The 22,006-nt window shown below is 38.4% G+C and overlaps 3 protein-coding genes across 3 annotated transcripts; all 3 read left to right on the plus strand.

Annotated features, from left to right (window-relative positions):
• The first annotated feature begins 622 nt into the window (after positions 1-622).
• Positions 623-2,490, plus strand: LOC115926490 (RING finger protein 207-like). The gene has a single exon (XM_030991245.1). The coding sequence runs from the start codon at positions 655-657 to the stop codon at positions 2,488-2,490; it is 1,836 nt and encodes a 611-aa protein (XP_030847105.1). The 5' UTR covers positions 623-654.
• A 9,728-nt stretch (positions 2,491-12,218) lies between these two features.
• Positions 12,219-15,544, plus strand: LOC105439111 (tripartite motif-containing protein 59-like). The gene is made up of 2 exons (XM_011667698.2): positions 12,219-12,283; positions 13,557-15,544. The coding sequence occupies exon 2, from the start codon at positions 13,567-13,569 to the stop codon at positions 14,158-14,160; it is 594 nt and encodes a 197-aa protein (XP_011666000.2). The 5' UTR covers positions 12,219-12,283; positions 13,557-13,566; the 3' UTR covers positions 14,161-15,544.
• A 4,595-nt stretch (positions 15,545-20,139) lies between these two features.
• On the plus strand, positions 20,140-21,802 carry LOC115926491. The gene has a single exon (XM_030991246.1). It carries the CDS (start codon positions 20,378-20,380, stop codon positions 21,800-21,802), a length of 1,425 nt encoding a protein of 474 aa, XP_030847106.1. The 5' UTR covers positions 20,140-20,377.
• The last annotated feature ends 204 nt before the right edge of the window (positions 21,803-22,006 follow it).

A 22,006-nucleotide genomic window follows, 5' to 3' on the forward strand; every position in this document is an offset into this window, starting at 1 on the left:
TTAGGTCAGCCATTGGTATAATTTGTTTTAATTTAAAAAATCAAAAAAAAATCAAAGGGGGGGGGGTTGCTCCAAAATACACACATAATAAAAACTGAAGGGGGGTAACCCCCCCCCTCCCTCCCCCCCCCCCCCCCCCCCCCCCCCCCCCCCCCTGCGTACGCGCTTGAGTGCACCACTGCATTGAAAAGGCAAAGCGTATTCAGGTTTACGTAATAACGGTACGTAATAACGGGAAAAGAGGTGAGTGAATGAAAATGTCCGTGTCATTTCCCAAATAGATGCAAACCAATATTACTAATATTTTCGTTTTACTTTGTCGTATATAACTATATTAGGCTAATTCCCAAACACTTGTAAAGATTTTGTTTTGTTTTTTGATCTGGTTTGTAAAATCATAATTTTCCTTGTACTGAAATAGTTGGGTCTGGGTCTATATGTCCTTGAGGTGATAACTGGAGAGCGATTGAGCTCAGACCAAGATGAAAATAACGGACGTTTAGGAAATGATATCAGTTTAGTAAAATTGAAGAAACAGGGTGAAAAACAAAACAAATAAGCACACCTTTCGAATTCCATCAGAATAATCAAAGCTACACTAATCATTACGTTTTTCCCTTTTCTTTTATCTTGTATTCCTGTAGAATTCGAATCATGGCTGACGCATTAAAGAATGTTATTGCTCAGAGTCTGGAGTGTCCTGTATGTCTGAACACCTTCAACGATCCCAAGATCCTGTCTTGCTCTCACACCTACTGCAAGGCCTGTCTGGACAACCTCTTAAAATGCCATGGTAGCCACGAGATGCTCCGATGCCCTGTCTGCAGAGCTGAAACGCAGGTCCCAAACCAAGAAGTAAGCAGATTACCGGCAAGTCTAGCTTTAAAGTCTCTCATAGAGGACATGAAGGATCATTATCAGTTTTGCACGAATTGTAAATCCGAGGACAAGCCCCAAGCTGTTGTCTACTGTCAAGACTGTGGCAAGTATTTATGTAGCACTTGTCACAACAAACACTCTCAGTGGCCAGACTTCATCGGTCATGAGGTCTTAGCCATGAGTGAGATTGTATCAGGGAAAGTGTCAGTACGTATATACCGAAAATGCAAGAAACACCCCAAAGAGGATGAGGAGTGGTTCTGTTCCGACTGCAGGAGATTTGCCTGCTTCAAGTGTGTTGTCATGGAGCATACAAACGAAGGGCATCGGGTCATCGAGACAGCTGTTTATGAAAGCAGCCACATAAAGAGTATCGAGGACCTCAAATCCAAGGCGGACAAGAAACGCTCTTGCTTTCAGAAATACGTTGATTTCATCGACGAACAGAAGGAGCGTGTGAACAATGTTCAGAAGCAGTGTACAGATGATATCAACAAAGCATATAAAGAATCAGTCCAACAGTTAAGAGAGAGGAAAGACATCCTCATTGGTGAAGTCAAGGGTAGGACCGAAGGAGTAGAGAAAGAACTGGACAAAATGAAGAAATCGGTTGTGGAGCACATTACTCACTTGACCACCATAGCTGACGTGGTAACCAATAGGACAAAGATACCGTCAGATATGGATGCTTTGGCTGCACACGACACTCTATGTCAGGACTTACAAGAGGCCTTAAAACAAGAAGATCCTAACTACAAGCAGCCGAGGCAATCGAGCAGGAAAGGAAAATGTGTCAGTTTTAAGAGGAACGTTGGAATGGACGTGCTAGCTCTCGGTAGAATCGTAAATGCAGTTGCAAAGAACATCGCTTTGCCTACTAAGAATAACATGATTGCCTTGGTTAGTACACCAGACGGTAGGATGGCAGTGGCCGGATGTAACCCAGGTGGCGTGGAGATCTTCTCTGCTGATGGTCATCACAAGAAGAAAATTTTCAAGGATATTAAGATTCGTGGAGTAGGGTTCCTCTCTGATGATCGGTATGTTTTACTTGATCGCTCAAACAATATCACACTGTACACACAAGGGTACACAAAGTTCAATGTAATGTTTGAGACACTGAGTGACAATGAAGGTGGAATTGCTAGCCTCACTGTAGACAGTAATGATCAGATATATGTTAGCTACTGGAACGCTCGGAAGATCCAGGTATTCTCACCAGCAGGTGGGAAGGCGATCAGGGAGATATCATGTAATGGGTATTTACCTTGGCAGATTACTAGTTATAATACTTACATAATCGTCGCATCTGGTAATACAAATACAATCCGATTGATTGACAAACAAGGTGTTGTAAAATATAAGTTAACTAAATCAGGGGACGATCTATATCCTGCGGTGTCTCAAGGGAATACAATTATGATAGCCGCGTTGAAGCGCGATGTAGATTTGGTCAGCATTGATGAGTACACCAACGAGCTGAAGCATATCCAGAACCTCGTCACTGATTACAAGATTGAGAAGCCCGAGATTAAGTGGTACCATCTCCAGCAGTACCGATCAGGAGAGATCGCTTTCTGTACTCGTGATAGACTCTATATATTCCACTAAAATAATGGATGACTCCCCTTTACCTGCACTGAATGATAACACTGTCTTCAGGCCCGTAGGGAGAGGGGGGGGGGGGGAGTACGATGTGTGCGACCGGACCTGTTTTTTCTGGTATAAACAAGCTCGTTGAAAAATAAAGAGAAACAAAATATCTCGTTAAAAAACGGACTTATACCCGCCCCCTTTTTCGAAAGCTTCCAACAGGCCTGGCGTTTCTGTGACCTCATAAAGTGTATATAACATCCAATGGAATCAGTTATATTTTGAACTAGGTGAATTTGAGATTTGGTGACTGTTTCAGAAATGATATATCTAGATCATGTAGATCAGTTTGAATGATTGAACCATTCTAAAAAGTAACCTTTCATTTAATATACTTCGGGAGTTTTTATCTTTCAACATTTTGTTGTTGATGATGACTCTACATGTGAATCTGAATTGTTGATAGCTGTTGTAAATGTGACAGTAAATGATGTAAACACAATTTAATTGTGGACAAAAAGATTGCCTTACGGTAGGAAATAATCATCATAGTGATAGACTCTATGCATTTCACATCACTGTCCGATTATTCAAACTAGTTTTTATAGTTTAGCCAGAATCATGAGAAGAAATGCCACATTTTCATAATAATTTCTATTTTTTACAATATCTCTAGTTGAGTACTAAAGAGTTCAAGAGTTATGTAAGTCGACCAATTAATTTTATGATGAATGTTGCAAATGTATTGTAAAACCAATCTTAAAATTAAGAATTTTTTTCCCATCTGAATGGCTGTGATATCTTGTTTCCTGTTTTCTATGTTAATTTTCCGTCTAGCTGAGTACATGAGAGAATTAGTATTGAACTTGTCGGAAATACCCAATTCATTTATCCACTTTTGGGGGATATTTCGTTTTGTCTGTGTTTCAATCTTTTTCAGTTTCTGTTCTTAATATATTGTCCATAGACATTTGAGTCAATCCTATCTGAACCCAGTAAAATGAAATAGTATGTATTAGGAAGGAATCTTACTGATTTTAACGAATGCAGACAAAATAGAGAAATTAGTTTTTATAAGATTTCGTGAAATCTTGACTCTAAAGCTACTCTATGTTCGCTTTGTACTGTAGTTTTCATTAAACATCACCCAGCAATTCTGTTTGTCATATCTGTGGCCGGAATATGAAATTGTAAGGTCCTCCTGTGTTTGAAAATAAATACACTATCATAAGAAATAAAAAATTAAAGAAGATATTTTTGGGACATTTTCCATATTAAACAAATGGGGTAGCAATCGAATAGAGTTGCCTATCTATATAGGGGGCCAAACTGACTCCAAAATAACCTCACAAACTTGTATAAATCGACCATTTTTTTCATTCTGTGTATTAATGTCATTTCTTGTTGGGTCTCATGTTGGTCTGGGTATCAACTAAACTAATGATGATCCAAGATTTAAAACTAAATAAGTAAGCAAACATAAGAAGAAATTAAAACAAAAACAGCTGAAAGTTACTCTTGCAAATTACTATTAATTTAATTTGATTTTTGTTGTCCTTTTCCTTGATCTATTTGATAATATCGCGCACGGTGATGTGTATTTTGTGTTGTAGGAATGTTGTGTTTTGTTATGTCATTAAAATCTGGTACACGTATTTAACTGTTAATTATATCTTCTTTAGGTTAGCCATTTTTGTACATTTTGTACATTTTTGTACAGATGCATATAGATGTATTGTATTTTATCATTTTGTGTGACAATATATTATTTCATGTACACGTAATTTTTTATGTATGTTATTCTTTAATTGAATTGATGAATTGAATTGGATTGAAACAAAACTATAGTTACTGATACGATATTATATTGTTATGATGACATATGTCTTCCTATCGCGACCACACCAATCCCTTGTTTTCAAAACTAAAAACTCTAAAAGCTGATGATATAAATTTTCTACAAATAGCACTTTTTTTTGTTTCGCTTACAAAATGGTCTACTACCTTCATACTTCCCCCCGTTGTTTAATTTGAATAAAACCATCCACTCTTACCCCACAAGGCAAACTGAAAAATTCCATTTAAAGGAGTCACACCAAGAAGCAAAAGTGTATTGAATTGATGCAAAATTCATATCATTGCGAAGGGGAAGCCTTACTGATCAAATACAACAAATTTCCTCTTCAAAATATGTTTGGGGCCCGCAGAAATCAACTTTCAAAAATGTTAGTTTTGAGATCCAGATTTACTGCCTTCAGCAGTCCTTCGTATGACGTCACTATTATGACGTCACACCCTGGACACGGCTGTCTAGCTGCAGACTAATACACGCGCGACTGCGGTATGCGGCCGGTACCGAGCTGTTTGTCCAGGGTGTGACGTCACTATTCAGAGCTCGCTACGCTCGTGTGTTTGGCTTACGTTCGGGGGCGCTTGGGGGTCTAAGAAGGGTCTTGAAAAATTGCATTTTACGCCTTTCCATGATATCTATATGATTTCTCAGCAAATTATTCGTGTTTTTCAAGAGAAAATCTTTCTATCCATATGTAATTTGTTCTAATTATCAGTTGTTAAGCAGGGCTCCCACTTATCCGAGTTGGAGTCTCGAGTTGTGGCGAGCTTGCGCAAGCTTATTGCTAGCCGTTTTATCATTAAAACATATTTCTTGATATCAAAAATGTAATTCTTAATATCACGAAATCGAATTCTTGATATCACGAATTCAATTCTTGATATCAAGAATTACCAATGCTTTACAACGTAAAATTATTTCTTGATATCAAGAAATATGTTTTAATAATAAAACGGCTTGCCATAAGCTTGCGCCAGCTCGCCACAACTCGAGGCTCTAACTCGGCTAAGTGGGAGCCCTGCTTTAGTAAAGTTTCTTTGTGTAGCTCCTTTAAGAAATCCAAAAACCGCATTGGCTCTCAAATCCATTAAACACGCCGGCCCAGACATCTGGAACTCTCTGCCCATTGTACTTAGGACATTGTATTCGTTTAAGAAGGCAGTTAAAACTATGTTATTGTCTAAGTATTGATCATATCGTGTGTAATTCTACTGTATTCATGTTCGTGTGTACATTGACTGTATATTCAACAATGATGTGTAATCGTCCATGACCTAGCATCGTTTTTCCACTCATGAATGAACCTGCATTCAATCAGTAGATGTATGAGATTTATTGCACGTCAAGCTACTTTGCTTATTTCTGTAGCCCTCCTGCATCTAATGTATGTTAATTATGCATTCAATAATTTGTTTAAATTCAATATATTTGTTTAAATTTAATATATTTGTTTAAATTCAATATATTCGTTTAATTTCGTTTATTATCTGTATAAAATTATAAACACTTGAAATATTGTATCAAACCATTTTATGTTCATGAAAATGTATGATGGAAAAAAGAAAAAAAATGCAGAAACCAATAAATCAAATCAAATCAAATCAAATGTATTTACAAAACATCATATGAAATATGTGATGTCTACGGGATTATTTGCAGGGGGTGTGCAAGTGTGTATTTTAATTATTTATTTATTTATTTCGCATCTTTATAGAGAGTATCATGTTCAGCTATATAATCATTACGAAACATTGTTAAAAACATTAAAATAGGCTGGTTTACAACAGGGCTCTGTTTAAAAAAACATAAATATGACAATGAACAATATTATAATATAATATTGTTCATTGTCATATAAAAATTACAGGGGTGACGAAGGCTAACACACACACACACACACACACAAATGTTTACCACCTGTTTACAAAATAGAAATTACATTAAATCAAGCATAAAATGTTGATACAAGGGGGCAGCATTTTTTTTAACGCTAGATGGAGCTTGTACTGTGCAACATATAGTTGTACCACTGTTATACAGTGCGTCCCAGAAAAAACGAAACCGAGAACCATCGATGTTTTATCATAACTTAATCACAATTATATTTAATAAATGACACATATTTGGAAAGCTTAGATACTCCTCTTTCATTTGATGCAACTTATATAATGCATATTTCACGCATGAGTGATTACCAGCAATTTGAAGAGAGGAAACCAAAAAGTCATTTGACGGGTGGTATCCCAATTTCAAGGAGAAAATAACATTTCTAGAAAGTTCAATTTCTGCCCTTTCATATGACACCTCAATCAGGAAAAATGAGCCAGGAATAACAAAGTTCTGTTTGTTTAAAGTCATGCTTGCATTTCCATAATTTGATTAAACGGGTTCGTTTTTACTGGCTGCCTGCCGTTGCAACGAACAGAATTGACAAAAGACTTAACTCCATTTCGTTGACGATCAGCCATGCACAAAGAAGACGAAAGACCTGATGCCTGGCTGATCTTCAACGAAATGGAGTTAAGTCTTTTGTCAACTCTGTTTGTTGCTACGGCAGGTAGTCAGTGAAAACGAACTCGTTTGATCAAATTAGGGAAATGCAAGCATTTTTTTAAACAAACAGAAGTTTGTTATTCCTAGCTCGTTTTTCCTGATTGAGGTGTCATATGAAAGGGCAGAAATTGAACTTTCTAGAAATGTTATTTTCTCCTTGAAATTGAGATACCGCCCGCCAAATGACTTTTTGGTTTCCTCTCTTCAAATTGCTGTTAATCACTCATGCGTGAAATATGAATCATATGAGTTGCATCACATGAAAGATGAGTATCTAAGCTTTCCAAATATGTGCCATTTATTAATTATAATTGTGATTAAGTTATGATAAAACATCGATAGTTCTCGGTTTCGTTTTTTCTGGGACGCACTGTATATGAATGTGTACTCCGATTTCTTATGCAGGTATAATGTCTACTGTGATCGAGTTGTTATTCCATCTTTCTCAAAATTTAGCACGAATTTAAACCTTTCTCCTAAAGCAATACGGTAGACACCAAAATTTGTATGAGGTATTGTAAATACTTTTATTTGGATTACCAAATAAATTTTGATTCACATCGAATTCAGATTGAGTTTTTCATATATCGCACAGTTGAAAGAGCTGTTGTGCAAGAGAGTCGCATTAAATCCACACAATCGTAATCGGTAATCCCTGACTATACCTGAATGGATACGGCGTTTCCACCTTCACGGATTAGCACCGCTTTTCCTAAGCCCCGGACTATTTTGACTTCTGTTCTCAATAAAGCTCTTAGCACCGCATTTCAAGAGTTAACACCCCGATTGCGATGCTGACCCTGCTTTTCCGGGGCCAAATAATCCCGTATAAGTATACTACCAATGGGCCTACCCCCACTGTGGTAAAACCGAGTGTGAAAACGAAGTGAGCTAAGGAAAATATTACCAGTGTGAAAAGCATCTCTTTCTCTCTCTCTTTCTCTCTCTCTCTCTCTCTCTCTCTCTCTCCCTTTCCCTCTCTCAAATCTCTCCCTTTTTCTCTCCTTTCCAAGCTCAGTGAATACTACATTTTTATTTCATTCTGTCACGTTATTTACCACCAAATGAATGATGTTTTTTTCATCCCTTAACACTGCTTGAAAACCTTTGTCTAGGAAATAATAGTCTAACATTTTCATTTCGGTCAAAATTATGGTTAAAAAGCAGATAAAACGTTTCAAACGGCGTTATGTACAAATGTCATTAAACCCTTTTTACCTGTATGCTGAACAGAGATCGGGAATGGAAAGTCAGACAGAACTGCTTCTGCTTCAAACAGGAGAATGAGAGAAAGAGAATGGGGCGCAAGGGAGACTGAGTCACATTGGAACAGAGAGATGGGGGGGGGGGGTTGGGGAGAAAGCTAGAGAAAGAGAGAGAGAGAGAGAGAGAGAGAGAGTAAAAATGGAAACAAATAAGACATAGAGAGAGAATATGCGGACCGACACAGATATCCGCATACAGCAAGAGAGATTGATTACTATGAATGTAATTGAATTTTAATGCAAACATTTTCTTTTAACATAATCCTCTTGAGTTCTTACCTTAATAGCATGTAATATCGGGGCACATTGGCGGATGCTGTGGGCCGATTGTACGAGAAAACCTTTCCTTGCCCCTTTCAGAATATATATAATTCCATATAATAATCCTAAAGGGATATATCCTGACAATGAATGGCGAGAAAAAAAAGAAGTATTCACCATTCTCATTACCATGGTTACATGCTCTACAGTATTGATGCACAATTTGTCTCCCTATGATGCAGGCCAAGATTTTCTTGCTGAGTGTATGCTAATCGGGTTTGATATGTCTCTCTTAGAATACCAACTGTCTTTGGCTAGCTTGCAGATAAGTACCATCGGAAGAAAACAACATCAAAAGGGAGATGACACAAAGACGGCATCTGAAGGCCACGGTGGAAGAATCGTAATCCGCCCGTCTGAACTGAATCGCAAATGGAATTGATGATAAAATTGTTCGCCGACGGTCTTTTCTCGATACGCGTGCCACTAATTTTCACTCCGCAAAATGATGACGTCACTATTTACAGGCACTTTGTAGCTTTTCTTAGGCAGCATTCATGTTAAGGTCATGATACCATTCTACCCATTTGTGCTGTAGTTCAGAATTAATGAGTCAAGGTGGTAGATTCATGGGCATAGGCATGGGGGAGCGGGCGTTTGGGGTCGTCTCTTTTTAAAATATCACCTTACAGATTCCAATTTTAGCAGTATTTTTAAGGTCTTCTTTTCTTCTTCAAGGAACAGTCTCTGATGGTACATTCTTGAAGCCAATACATCTTTACAAATTTTAGTTAATAATTACTACATCATGCCTCATCCAGTGGCGGATCCAGGGGGGTCCTCCCCTGGGAAAAAATACAGTTTAAAACACGTTAATTTTATCTTTTTTTTAAAGAGGGGCCCCCTCCCCTGGCGCTCAAGGGGGGGGGTGCGATTTTTCAAATTCGTGCTCCTTACCCTCCCCCTACAAATATTCACCGGCTGGCTGTTTCGCCTTAAACTATTCTCTCAAGAATTGGGCCCCCTCTGTGGCCCCCTCCCCTGCCGCCGGCTGGATCCGCCCCTTCTGACAAAATAAAAGGGGAGATGCAGTCGCCATGGTCATATTATTCTCAAAGTAATTTCGGGTAATATCCCCTAGCTCCCTCAATCAGTGACAGCAAACCACATAAGGCACAGAAATAGTGAATTCAAGATGAAATATATATGGATCACAGTAAGCTGAGATGTTTTACCCCTCCCGTGCTGGAAGGATATGTGATGACTTTCGTCCTAGTTGATAGGCCTCTACTGGTCGGTGAAAGTTCAAGACGTTGCAAGTAAAGTCTTGACAGTAAACTGAGAGCCTACAAGTTCAGTCAAATGCAGAGTTCAGCTCGCTGGAAGAGTGGACATAGACATGACCGTCGATACTAGATCGAGTGTGTCCATCAACCCACAGACCGTCCTCGAGAGGCATCTTATCAAAGAAGCCATTCAGCCAACTAGAGTATAAAGTTATCCGACAACTCTCAAGCTGACATCCCGGTACTTGGTGCACGTACTGCACACGTCCGTCAAAGTAGGCACTCGTCAAGCCGATGCTACATTGTACGTCGTAAGGATGAGCACTCCTCGGGATGGACCTCATCAACAAACTGGATTTGACAATCAAGGGCAGCACCGTTCACATCGAGCACGTAGAAGCCGGTAACGGCGAGGTTCTGTCGTCACCGAAGTTTCGCAAGCTGATCGCACCAGGTTTGGGGAAAGCGAGAAACTTCAGGATACAAGCATCAGATCAAACAAATAGATAAAAGAAATATATCAGAACAAGAAATAGCGTGAAAAAAAAGAGAAATAGAGAGAATAAGGAAAATAAAGGAATGAAGAAAGAGGCACAATTAAAATTAACCAACCTTTCATTCGAGTCGCCAACTCGGAGAAGCTTGATCCTGTAGGTACATTCATCTTCACTCGTTCCTCCCATCCTCCTGCTTGACTACCACGAAGAAGAGAACTTTCACCAGGTTTCAAAGATCACGCCTTTCTTTCACGAATAATTTGCATCATGGATTATCGCTCGAAAAGGTTATACAAAAGGTAAGGTGTACTTATCAGAAAGCAAACATGACACGTGTCACTGTAAAAGGGGATTTATCTGAAGTAAAAAGGGAGTACTTCTTGCACCTAAAACAGGGCACTTATTAAAAAGGGAAAGGGGAATTTACTACAAAGGAAAAGGGCACTTTTCAAAGTAAAACGGGTGTATTTCCGATTACCGCGCCTCTGACTAAAAGTACATTTAGAAAAACAAAGAAAAACATCATCTAAAGATCAGAAAGGTGAGAGCAAACAGTGACAAAAATGGCCTGCCATAAATAAGTCCAACTTGTAGTCGATCTTAGTCTTTATGACACACTCCCCCCCCCCCCCTATGAATCTTTGAATATAATTAAATTGCAGTCATTTTTTGTTGTTTTACCAGGACAAAATCAGAAATAAAGATATAAATAGGATAGTAGGCTGTTTGAATATTACGCACCTGTCATAATCGGGTGACAGTTACGCGTGCCGAATATGTCATTTGCAATTTAAAAATACGAGGGAAGGGAGGCACTGCCCCCTCTACCCCACGACTTGTATGCCTCAGCAATAAAGGCGAAATAGCCCCTACATAACCTGAAAATATAATAAATCGAACAACTTTTTAGCTTTCCCAACTAGATCGACAAATTGGTTAGACCAGTAAAGGTAAAGTTCTAAGATCGAATATCTTCTTTACTTCTCTCTAGCTGTCCGGCCAGATGTGTTTTGCATCAGAGCCATCTATACACAGAGTTGGGCCAACTTGGTTTCACTGGGTCACAACATGCCGTATGTTCTTTTGTTTTGTGCTTGCCCAACAAAGAAGTAGTCGCCATCTTGTGTCCAACTCAAACCGGGTTGGCCAAACTCTCTTAATCAATGGCACTGTTTTGCATGTATATATAGCGCCATCTCTAACATTCCAACCGCTGCGTACTGATGGAAGGGGGTGGGGTGGGTTCATTTCTAACCAGTGATTTACACATGTTGCTGAAATGACATGATTTTCCGGGATTTGTTCTCACTTTTTTGTAAATATTGCTTTATTGTGCGTTTATGTTATAAAGAAATAGAAAGAAAGTAATAAAGAAAGATCAGTGACCTGCCAGTGTCACAAATAAGGTATCAACATATGCTCATCTGACCATTATTAAATGCCTGAAACTCCTGAGCCTCATGGGCTCAGGCCCTCGGCCCCCTGGACCCCACGTTAACTAGTGACCTGCCAGTGTCACCGTGAATAAGGTAGCAAAATATGCTAAATTGACCATAATCAAATCCCTAAAACCCCGCTCGCTTAGCTCAACCTGATCGTAAAAAATTAGCCCCCACCCCCCTCACTGGTAAAAATTGTGGTGATGCGGATTTTGTTTGGCCTCCCCCCCCCCCCCCCCCCCCCAAAAAAAAAAAAAAAAAAAAGTTTTTGCCAATTCCGCCACTGTTTCCAACTGTAATCTCGAAGGAACACCGTTCTACAAGACTTTTAGCAAAAACAATTCGAACTTTACTTGACAATGTTTTTGTAATGGGGGATGGGGTAACAGAAATAGAATTCAAGTTTGGCACGGGAATATGTCGGCCCGACAGACGCTTGACAAACTACGATCGAGATTTTATTGGGCGATTTCAATCTAGTTGTCTGTCAAAGGTTACTGGGAATTCCCAATTACTAAAATTAGAATGTCAAGCTAAATACATACATGTACATAGTACCACGTATGATCAGTGCACCACTATGTTGTAAAGGCAGAGAGTATACATGTTTACTGATTTCGTATAACACCTAGACCGATATGTACTGACGGGAAAAGACGTGAGTAAATTAAAATGTACATGTATGTAATTTCCAAAAGAAATGCAGTGAATTTTTGCAATATTTTGGTTTACATTTTCGTATATTCATGACATTTATATACGCCAACTCCCAGACATTTTTGAGACTTCTTTTGCATCTGGTTTGTAAAATTATTATTTTCCTTAGACTGAAGTAGTTAGGTCTGGGTCTATATCTCTCTGAGGTGATAAATGAAGAGCGACTGAACCAAGACTAAGATGAGAATGACGGGTGTTAAGAAAATGATATCAGTTTAGTAAACAATGAAAAAACAGGCTACAAAATAAAACGGAACAAAACAGAGCTTTGAAACCAGACCACAACAGTTTAATGTCCTTGATCTTGAACCCGGAAGTAATGTTTGTCGCGTTAGAAAACTTCTGATAATATTGATATCATTCATAAGTATAACTGCTCAGCGTTCGTTTGTCCTGTGGAAAAAATTTGACGATTTTGGTATGTTATTGTGGTTTGAATTACAAAGTTGTCATGAATCATTATTTTTACATGTTATGTAGATATATGAATACACATATGAAATATTTCAGGTAATATGCGATTCTTATTAAACGTAGCTAATATTTCAGGTAACGATTCTGCCAAACCAGAGCCATATAATTTCCTCTGTACAATCATGATGATTTTGTTTATAGTATATTCCTGTGTGCAAAAGTACATGTTTATAGTACTGCTTTTGATACTTCATCAGCTTTAAAATTAGTACACAATGTTGCCTACTAAGTTTTAGAGTTGTTAAAAGCCTAGACTTCATGTTAAGAATACGGTATGTTTATTTACATCATATCTGAAGGCAGATCATGGAACGTAATTTTTTTGTCGTTCAAATTTCAAGAAATTTGTAAATCTTGGTGTTATGCGCTATTAATTAAAGGTACACAGATGAATACTCGAGACAGGTGAATAGCACACGTTTGATACTCTTGGTATAAGATTCCGAAGCAAGTATTTTGCGTCGGATGTGCAGATATAGGAAGATCTGAGTTTAAATTCACACCTCCCCTGTATGAAATCATCGTCAATATATGATACTTGGTTTCATATTAATGAGGGATAATGTAATGATTATTTTTCCAATGAAAATCAAGTGCTAAAATGTAAATAGTAAACTACATTTTTGAGACTCATGTCAATTTTGTTTGTTTCGATTCTCACGGTTTACCATTAACCATGGGCTTCAACTTTTTCAATAATTTTTTTTTCTTCATTTTTCTTTAATTTCGTATTCCTGTAGAATTCGAATCATGGCTGATGCATTAAAGAATGTCATTGCTCAGAGTCTCGAGTGTCCTGTATGTCTGGATACCTTCACCGATCCCAAGATCCTGTCTTGTTCTCACACCTACTGCAAGGCCTGTCTGGACAACCTCTTGGAATGCCATGGTAACGACCAGATGCTCCGATGCCCTGTCTGCAGAGCTGAAACCCAGGTCCCAAACCGAGATGTCAGCAAATTACCGGCAAGTCTAGCTTTGAAGTCGCTCATAGAGGACGTGAAGAATCATCGTCAGTTTTGCTCGAATTGTAAATCCGAGGACAAGCCGCAAGCTGCTGTCTACTGTCAAGACTGTGGCAAGTATCTATGTTTCACTTGCCATAACAACCACTCTCAGTGGCAAGACTTCATCAGTCATGAGGTCTTACCCATGAGTGAGATCGTATCAGGTAAGGTGTCAGTACGTATAGATACCGTAAATGCAGGAAACACCCCAAAGAGGATGAGGAGTGCTTCTGTTCCGACTGCAGGAGATTTGCCTGCTTCAGATGTGTTGTCATGGAACATACAAAGGAAGGACATGGGGTCATTGAGGCAGCTGTTTATGAAAGCAGCCATATGAAGAGTATCGATGACCTCAAATCCAAGGCAGATGAGAAACGTTCTTGCTTTCAGAAATTCGTTGATTTCATTGATGAACAGAAGGAGCGTGTGAGTAATGTTCAGAAGCAGTGTACAGATGATATCAACAAAGCATATGAGGAATCGGTCCGGCAGTTGACAAAGAAGAAGGAAACCCTCATTGGTGAAGTCAAGGGTAGGACCGAAGAAGTAGAGAAAGAAATGGATGAAATGAAGAAATCGGTTGTGGAGTATATCACTCACTTTACCACCTTAGCTGAAGTGGTAATCAATAGGACAAAGGTACCATCAGATATGGATGCTTTGGCTGCTCACGACACTTTATGTCAAGACTTACAGGAGGCCTTGAAACAAGAAGATCCCGACTACAAACAGCCAAGGCATTCGAGCAAGAAAGGAACAAGTGTCAGTTTTAAGAGGAACGTTGGCACGGACGAGCTAGCTCTTGGTAAGATCGTAAATGCAGTTGCAAGGAACATCGCTTTGCCTACTAAGAATAGCATGAATGCCATGGTTGGTACACCAGACGGTAGGATGGCAGTGGCATGTTACGCAGGTGGAGTCGTGATCTTCTCTGCTGATGGTCATCACCAGCATAAAGTTTTCAAGGATGTCCCTATTAATGGAGTAGGGTTCCTCTCTGATGATCGGTATGTTATACTTGATTGCTCAAACAATATCACACTGTACACATTAGAGTACTCAAAGTTGAATGTAATGTTTGAGACTCTGAGTAAAGATGAAGGTGGAATCTCTAAGCTCACTGTAGACGGTAATGACCAGATCTATGTTAGCTACAGGAAAGCCAAGAGGATCCAGGTATTCTCACCAGCAGGTGGGAAGGCGATCAGGAAGATACCATGCGATGGGTATGAACCTGAGCAGATTACTAGTTATAATGATTACCTGATCACCAGATTTCCTTCTACAATACGATTGATTGACAAACAAGGTATTGTAAAATATGAATTAACGAGATTAGGGAATCAGTTATTTGCTGCTGTGTCTCAAGGGAATACAATCCTGATAGCCTCGTTGAATCACGATGTAGGTCTGGTCAGCATTGATGAGTACACTGAGCTGAAGCATATCCAGAACCTCGTCACTGATTACAAGATTGAGAAGCCTGAGCGACAGTGGTACTATCTCCAGCAGTACCGATCAGGAGAGATCGCTTTCTGCACTTCTGATAGACTCTATATATTCCACTGAAAATAATGAATGCCTCATCCTTACTTGTTGCACTGTATGATACCACTGTCTTCAGACCCATAGAAAGAAGTGGGGGGGGGGTGCGATGTGTCCGAATGGACCTATTTTTTCTGGTTTAAACAAGCACGCTGAAAAATTGAGAGTAACATAATATTTCGTTAAAAAACAGACCCATGCCCGGCTATTTTTTTTCAAAAACATCCAACAGGCCTGGTGTTTCTGTGACTTTATAAAGTGTAAAGGTTTATAACATCAAATGGAGTCAGTTATATCACAAACTATGTGAATTTGAGTTTTAGAGACTGTTTCAGAAATTATTTTCCTAAATCATGTCAGATCAATTTTAATAATTGAAACTTTTTAAAAAGTAAACTTTCTTTTGATATACGGATGTTTTTATCTTTCAAGATTTGGTTGTTGATGATGTATCTACATTGTGAATTTGATATTTTTTTTTTATAGCTGTTGTAAATGATGTAGACACAATATAATTGTGGACTAAAAGATTGTTTTTACAGTAGGAGATAATCATCATAGTAATAGACTCTATATGTATTGGCTTTTAATACAATGACTAATTTTCCTTTATTTTCTACAATCCTTTTCAGATCACTGTCCGATTATTCAAACTAGTTTTTACATTTTACCCAGAATCGTAAGAGGAAACGTTTTCATAAAATTACTACTTCTTTATGTCTCTACTTGTGTACGAAGAGTTCAAGAGTTTCAAAAATCGACCTTTTTATTTTTTATGTATTTCGCAAAAGTATTGTAAAACCAATCGTCAAAATAAGGCTTTTTAATATTTTATCTGAAGGACTGTGATATCTTTGTTGTCTGTTTTCTATGTTTAATTTCCGTCTGGCAAAGTAAGTAGGAGAAATGACATAGAACTAAATACCCGATTCATTTATTCACTTTTTGGAGATATTTCCTTTTATCTGTGTTTCAATTTTTTCAGTTTCTGTCCTTAATATATTGTTGATAGACTTATAATATCGCGAACGGTGATTTGTATTTTTTGTGGTAGGGATGTTGTAATTTAGTTATTAATTTAATTTGAACTTTTTTTTCTTTTCCATGATCTATTTTATAATATCACGCACAGTGATGTGTATTTTTTGTGGTAGGAATATTGTGTTTTGTCATGTCATTCAAATCTGGTAAACGTATTTAACTGTTAATTATATCTTCTTTAGGTCGGCCACTTATGAAGGTCACTTCCTTTCTGGTTGCTACCTACCCCTTGTACCAAGCAATTTCGATATTTGTGTACCGATGTATATCATGTATTCTATTATTTTGTGTAGCAATTAATGTATTATTTCATGCATACGTTTGTATGTTATTCTTTAATTGAAATGATGAATATTTATTGATGATAGTTATTGATACGACATTCTATATAGTACAAATTATTATTTGTGTTGATGACATGTATTTACAAAACATAATATGAAATATGTGTAGTCTACGGGATTATTTGCAGTTTGCAGGGGAGGGGGGTGTGCAAGTGTGTATAAAAGGGGTAGCAGTTTTTACGCTAGAAGGAGCTTGTACTGTGCAACATATAGTTGTAACACTGTACTATATAGATGTGTACTCTGGTTTCTTATGCAGGAATAATGTCTACTGTGATTGAGCTGTTATTAAATCTTTCTCAAAATTTAGCACGGATTTGAACCTTTCTCCTAAAGCAATACGTTAGACACTAAAACTTTTACGAGGTATTGTAAAAACTTTTATTTTGATTACGAAATAAATTAAGATTCACATCGAATTCAGTCTGAGTTTTACATCTATTTCATATATCGCACAGTTGAAAGAGCTTTTGTTCAAGAGAGTCGCATTTAAGTACAATCAAACCTTACTAATAATTCCATATTTCAAATCAAAAGAAATGAGAGAAACAAAATGGAGAACGTTTGAAATAAATAGAATATATTTCATGCATAAAAGTATAAATAATATCTGAATTTCTCCCTTGGGAAGCTACTCAAAACAGGGGCACTTATTAAATAGGAAAAGGGGCACCCGAAAAAGTGAAAGGGATACTAAAAAGAGGAATTTCTTATACCTAATATGGGACATTCACCAGAGCTGAAAAAGGGCACTTCTTAGAAGAGAACATGCACTTATTAAAAAGTAAAAGGGGGAACCTATCATATTTAGATAGATTCAGTTATCAAAGGTGGAAAAGGGGCATTTATAAGAAAGATTATGCAAGAAGGGAAGGGATCAGAAAGCAAAAGGGACACGTGTCGAAGTAAGAGGGGCACTTATCCGAAGTAAGGGGGGGGGGTACTTTTGGCACCTAATCGGCACCCCTTCGTAAAAAGTTGGTCTTAATTGAAGCAGACATATTAGGGGGTATGGGGGTAGATTATAGATATCGAAAACAGACAATGTAAAATGACATTCGAAATCAATAGCTTTCTTATTGTTTAATTTGGTCTTGATGTATAATGCGTAGAGCTGTAAAAGTTGTCTACACAAAATAAAATAATACTATTTTCTCACTTATGGTGGCATATAGCCATATGTTCTTTTAAAAAAAATTGTAAATTTTACTTATCCCATCGTGAATAAATATATGTTCCATTATTTAAAAAATCCAGAAAATCGACACTTCGAGTAATCTTTCAATAATTCATTGCATTTTACTCCGGTCCCCAATATAAAAAAAATCCTCTGGACGGCCATGCATTTTGGCTCAAGGCATGGGCACACAGAAGATTTTTTTATGTTGGGGACCGGGATAAAATGCAATAAATTATTGAAAACTTATTGCATTTTCTGTTTTTTGTTTTATTTATGGAAACTGCCCCCTACCCTAGCCCCCGCTGCGTACAGTCATGGTTTAGTGACAAAGCGATGGCCTCGTAACTGTGAGGCCCCAGGATCAAGACCGTGTCGATGTGCTATATTAGTGCCCTTTTGTGGGGCATTAATCCTCATTACTGTCATTTATGACCTAAGGGCATAGGTCCCCTAGTTGATAAGCATAGTAGCATACAAATGCTTTAGCGGTCACGCATAACACACTTTGACAAATTATTATTCAATAAAATCTGAGAATGTATACTATTATTTAGATCTTAGATTATTTTTTAATTATTTTAAAAATAATTCCATAAATTGGGATGAAATAAAAATATTCCACTTTTATGAGCGACAGTGTAGTAACTTTAACTTTGAATAGCAGAAATCATGTGCTATGTTGATAGCACTTTTTCCTTTGTCATAATTCTTTTTTAAGAACACAATTTTCTGAGGAAGAAAGGCAAATTTCATGCATATCACAAGTAGTCATCACTCAGTCCATTGTTATTTGTTACCTGGTAACCAACATACTACATAGGTTCAATTGATCCTCAGGTTATCGAACTATAATAAATGTTTAGAATGTTTAGCGCCATCTTCAACAATCCAACTGTAATCTCGAAGGGGGACATATCCGTGAGACTTTGGCAAATGTAATTTTTGTAAAGGGGGGGGGGGTAGAAATAGAATTCAATTTTGACACAGGCATATATTTGCCCCATAGACGTTTGAGAAAATGAGATCGAGTTCTTATTGGGCGATCATTTCACTGGACGAATTAACCCTCAACCAAGTTGTCTGTCAAAGGTTGCTGGGATTTCCCAATACCTAAAAATAGATTTATAAACTAAGCACAATAAGCACATACATACTAATGATCGGCGCGCCATTACATCGTAAAGACAAAGAGTATAAATGTACATGTCGCTGATTTCATATAACACCTAGGCCGATAAGTATAGTTCCAGAAGAAGAGGTGAGTGAATTACAATATCAGCGTCAATTCCGAGTAGAAATTTGGTAAAATGTTTCGACATTTTCATTCTACATTGACAGGGGCGGCCGAGCGACTTTCAAAGTGGGGGGGGGGGGGGGCACCAACAAAAAAAGGCACTTTCTGGAAAAAGGGCACCTACAGTGGGAAATCTCAAAGCGAAATATACAACTTTTAGACATTGGTATATACCCCTACATTGTGATTACATTATCAGGGATGATTTCAATATTTGTTTCTCTTCATACATCATACAAGATATCGCTTAAGCATCAATCTTTACAGTTTGGTGTGATGTCTGAATATGCATTTACGAGCGAGCGAAGCGAGCGAGAAAATTTTTAAAGATCTGTGAGGTCGCAGTGCGAAAAATTACATCTTATACAGAGGAAAAAAGCCAATCGTGAAGGGGTTATAAGCACATTCTCATAACGGAAGACTGAAAAGACCTTTGATAAGTAACATAATTATATAATCTTTAAATGCGAGCGAGCGCAGCGAGCGAACTTTGGGGAAAACTGCTCTTAGTCGCTTTAAATAAGGGGCACGTTTAATGATTACATGAAAAGGGGACAATTATCGAAAGGGATAATACACTTATTAGAAAAGAAAAGGAGCACGTGTATAAGTACAAAGGATAATTATAAGAGGTGAAAATGAGACATTTTTTCACTTGAAAAGAGGCACTCACCAGTGATGAAAAGGAGGCGTTTACGAAAATGGGAAATGGGGCACTTATTAGAAAATAAGAGGGGCACATGTTAAAATAAAAGGTGCGCTCATCCGAGTTTAAAAAAGGGGTAGTTATTAAAAGAAGAAGGGGCACTTCTTACAAAGGAAAAAAGGGGAAGTTGTCAAAGTAAAAAGAGCACCTCTCAGTTTTGAATAGGGCAATCATCAGAGGTGAAGGGGCCCTGTGCTCCGATGCCCTGTCTGCAGAGCTAAAACCCAGATCCCAAACCAAGATGTCAGCAAATTACAGGCAAATCTAGCTTTGAAGTCTCTCATAGAGGACGTGGAGAATCAATATCAGTTTTGCACGAATTGTAAATCCGAGGACAAACCCCAAGCTGTTGTCTACTGTCAAGAATGTGGCACGTATCTCTGTAACACGTGCTACAACACACACTCTCAGTGGCCAGGTTTCATCAGTCACGAGGTTTTAGCCATGAGTGAGATCTTATCAGGGAAGGTGTTAGTACGTAGATATCGTAAATGTAGGAAACACCCCAAAGAGGATGAGGAGTGCTTCTGTTCCGATTGCAGGAGATTTGCTTGCTTCGGGTGTGTTGTCATGGAGCATAAAGACGAAGGACATCGGGTCATCGAGGCAGCTGTTTTTGAAAGCCGCCATATGAAGAATGTCGAGGACCTCAAATCCAAGGCGGACAAGAAACGCTCTTGCTTTCAGAAATACGTTGATTTCATTGATGAACAGAAGGAGCGTGTGAGCAATGTTCAGAAGCAGTGTACAGATGATATTAACAAAGCATATGAAGAATCAGTCCGGCATTTGACAGAAAAGAAAGAAATCCTTGTTGGTGAAGTCAAGGGAAGGACCGAAGGAGTAGAGAAGGAACTGGACAAAATGAAGAAATCGGCTGAGGAGCACATCACTCACTTGACCACAATAGCTGAGGTGGTAACCAATAGGACAAAGATACCGTTAGATATGGATGCTTTAGCTGCACACGACACTCTTTGTCAAGACTTACAAGAGGCCTTGAAACAAAAAGATCCTGACTACAAGCAGCCGAGGGAATCGAGCAAGAAAGGAAAAAGTGTCAGTTTCATGAGAAACGTTGGAATGGACGAGCTAGGTCTTGGTAAGATCGTAAATGCAGTTGCAAAGGAAATCGCTTTGCCTACTAATAAAAGCATGAATGCCATGGTTAGTACACCAGACGGTAGGATGGCAGTGGGATGTAACACACGTGGCGTGGAGAGCTTCTCTGCTGATGGTCAGCACCAGCAGAAAGTTCTCAAGAATGTTAAGATTCGTGAAGTAGGGTTTCTCTCTAATGATCGGTATGTTATACTTGATGGCTCAAACAATATTACACTGTACACACCAGAGTACACAAAGTTAAATGTAAAGTTTGAGACTCTGAGTAACGATGAAGGTGGATATCCTGCCCTCACTGTAGACAGTAATGATCAGATATATGTTAGCTACAGGAAAGCCAAGAAGATCCAGGTATTCTCACCAGCAGGTGGGAAGGCGATCAGGGAGATACCATGTGATGGTTATGGACCTTGGCAGATTAGTAGTTATAATGATGACATGATCACCGTATTTGGTAAAACTATACGATTGATTAACAAACAAGGTGTTGTAAAATATAAATTAACGAAATCAGGTCATGATCTATTTCCTGCGGTGTCTCAAGGGAATACAATCCTGATAGCTGCGTTGAAACACGATGGGGGTTTGGTCAGCATTGATGAGTACACTAACGAGCTGAAGCATGTCCAGAACCTCGTCATTGATTACCAGATTGAGAAGCCCGAGAGAGAGTGGTACTATCTCCAGCAGTACCGATCAGGAGAGATCGCTTTCTGCACTCCTGATAGACTCTATATATTCCACTGAAAATAATGGATGACTCCTCCTTACTTGCACTGTATGATACCACTGTCTACAGGCCCGTAGGAAAGTGGATGGGGTGCGATGTGTGCCACCGGGCCTATTTTCTTCGGGTATAAAGAGGCACGCTGAAAACTTAAAGGTAAAGACCAGTATTGGAAACGCCCCAATTTCAAAAAATGAAATGGAAGCTCTCATTACCAATCATGT

This window comes from Strongylocentrotus purpuratus, unplaced genomic scaffold (genome assembly GCF_000002235.5).
Source record: "Strongylocentrotus purpuratus isolate Spur 01 unplaced genomic scaffold, Spur_5.0 spur5_scaffold_2, whole genome shotgun sequence".
Taxonomy (NCBI): Eukaryota; Metazoa; Echinodermata; class Echinoidea; order Camarodonta; family Strongylocentrotidae; genus Strongylocentrotus; species Strongylocentrotus purpuratus.

Bases quoted from the DNA above. Each gene is read 5' to 3' on its own strand.
- LOC115926490 (XM_030991245.1), top strand. From the start codon at position 655: ATGGCTGACGCATTAAAGAATGTTATTGCTCAGAGTCTGGAGTGTCCT.
- LOC105439111 (XM_011667698.2), top strand. From the start codon at position 13,567: ATGGCTGATGCATTAAAGAATGTCATTGCTCAGAGTCTCGAGTGTCCT.
- LOC115926491 (XM_030991246.1), top strand. From the start codon at position 20,378: ATGAGTGAGATCTTATCAGGGAAGGTGTTAGTACGTAGATATCGTAAA.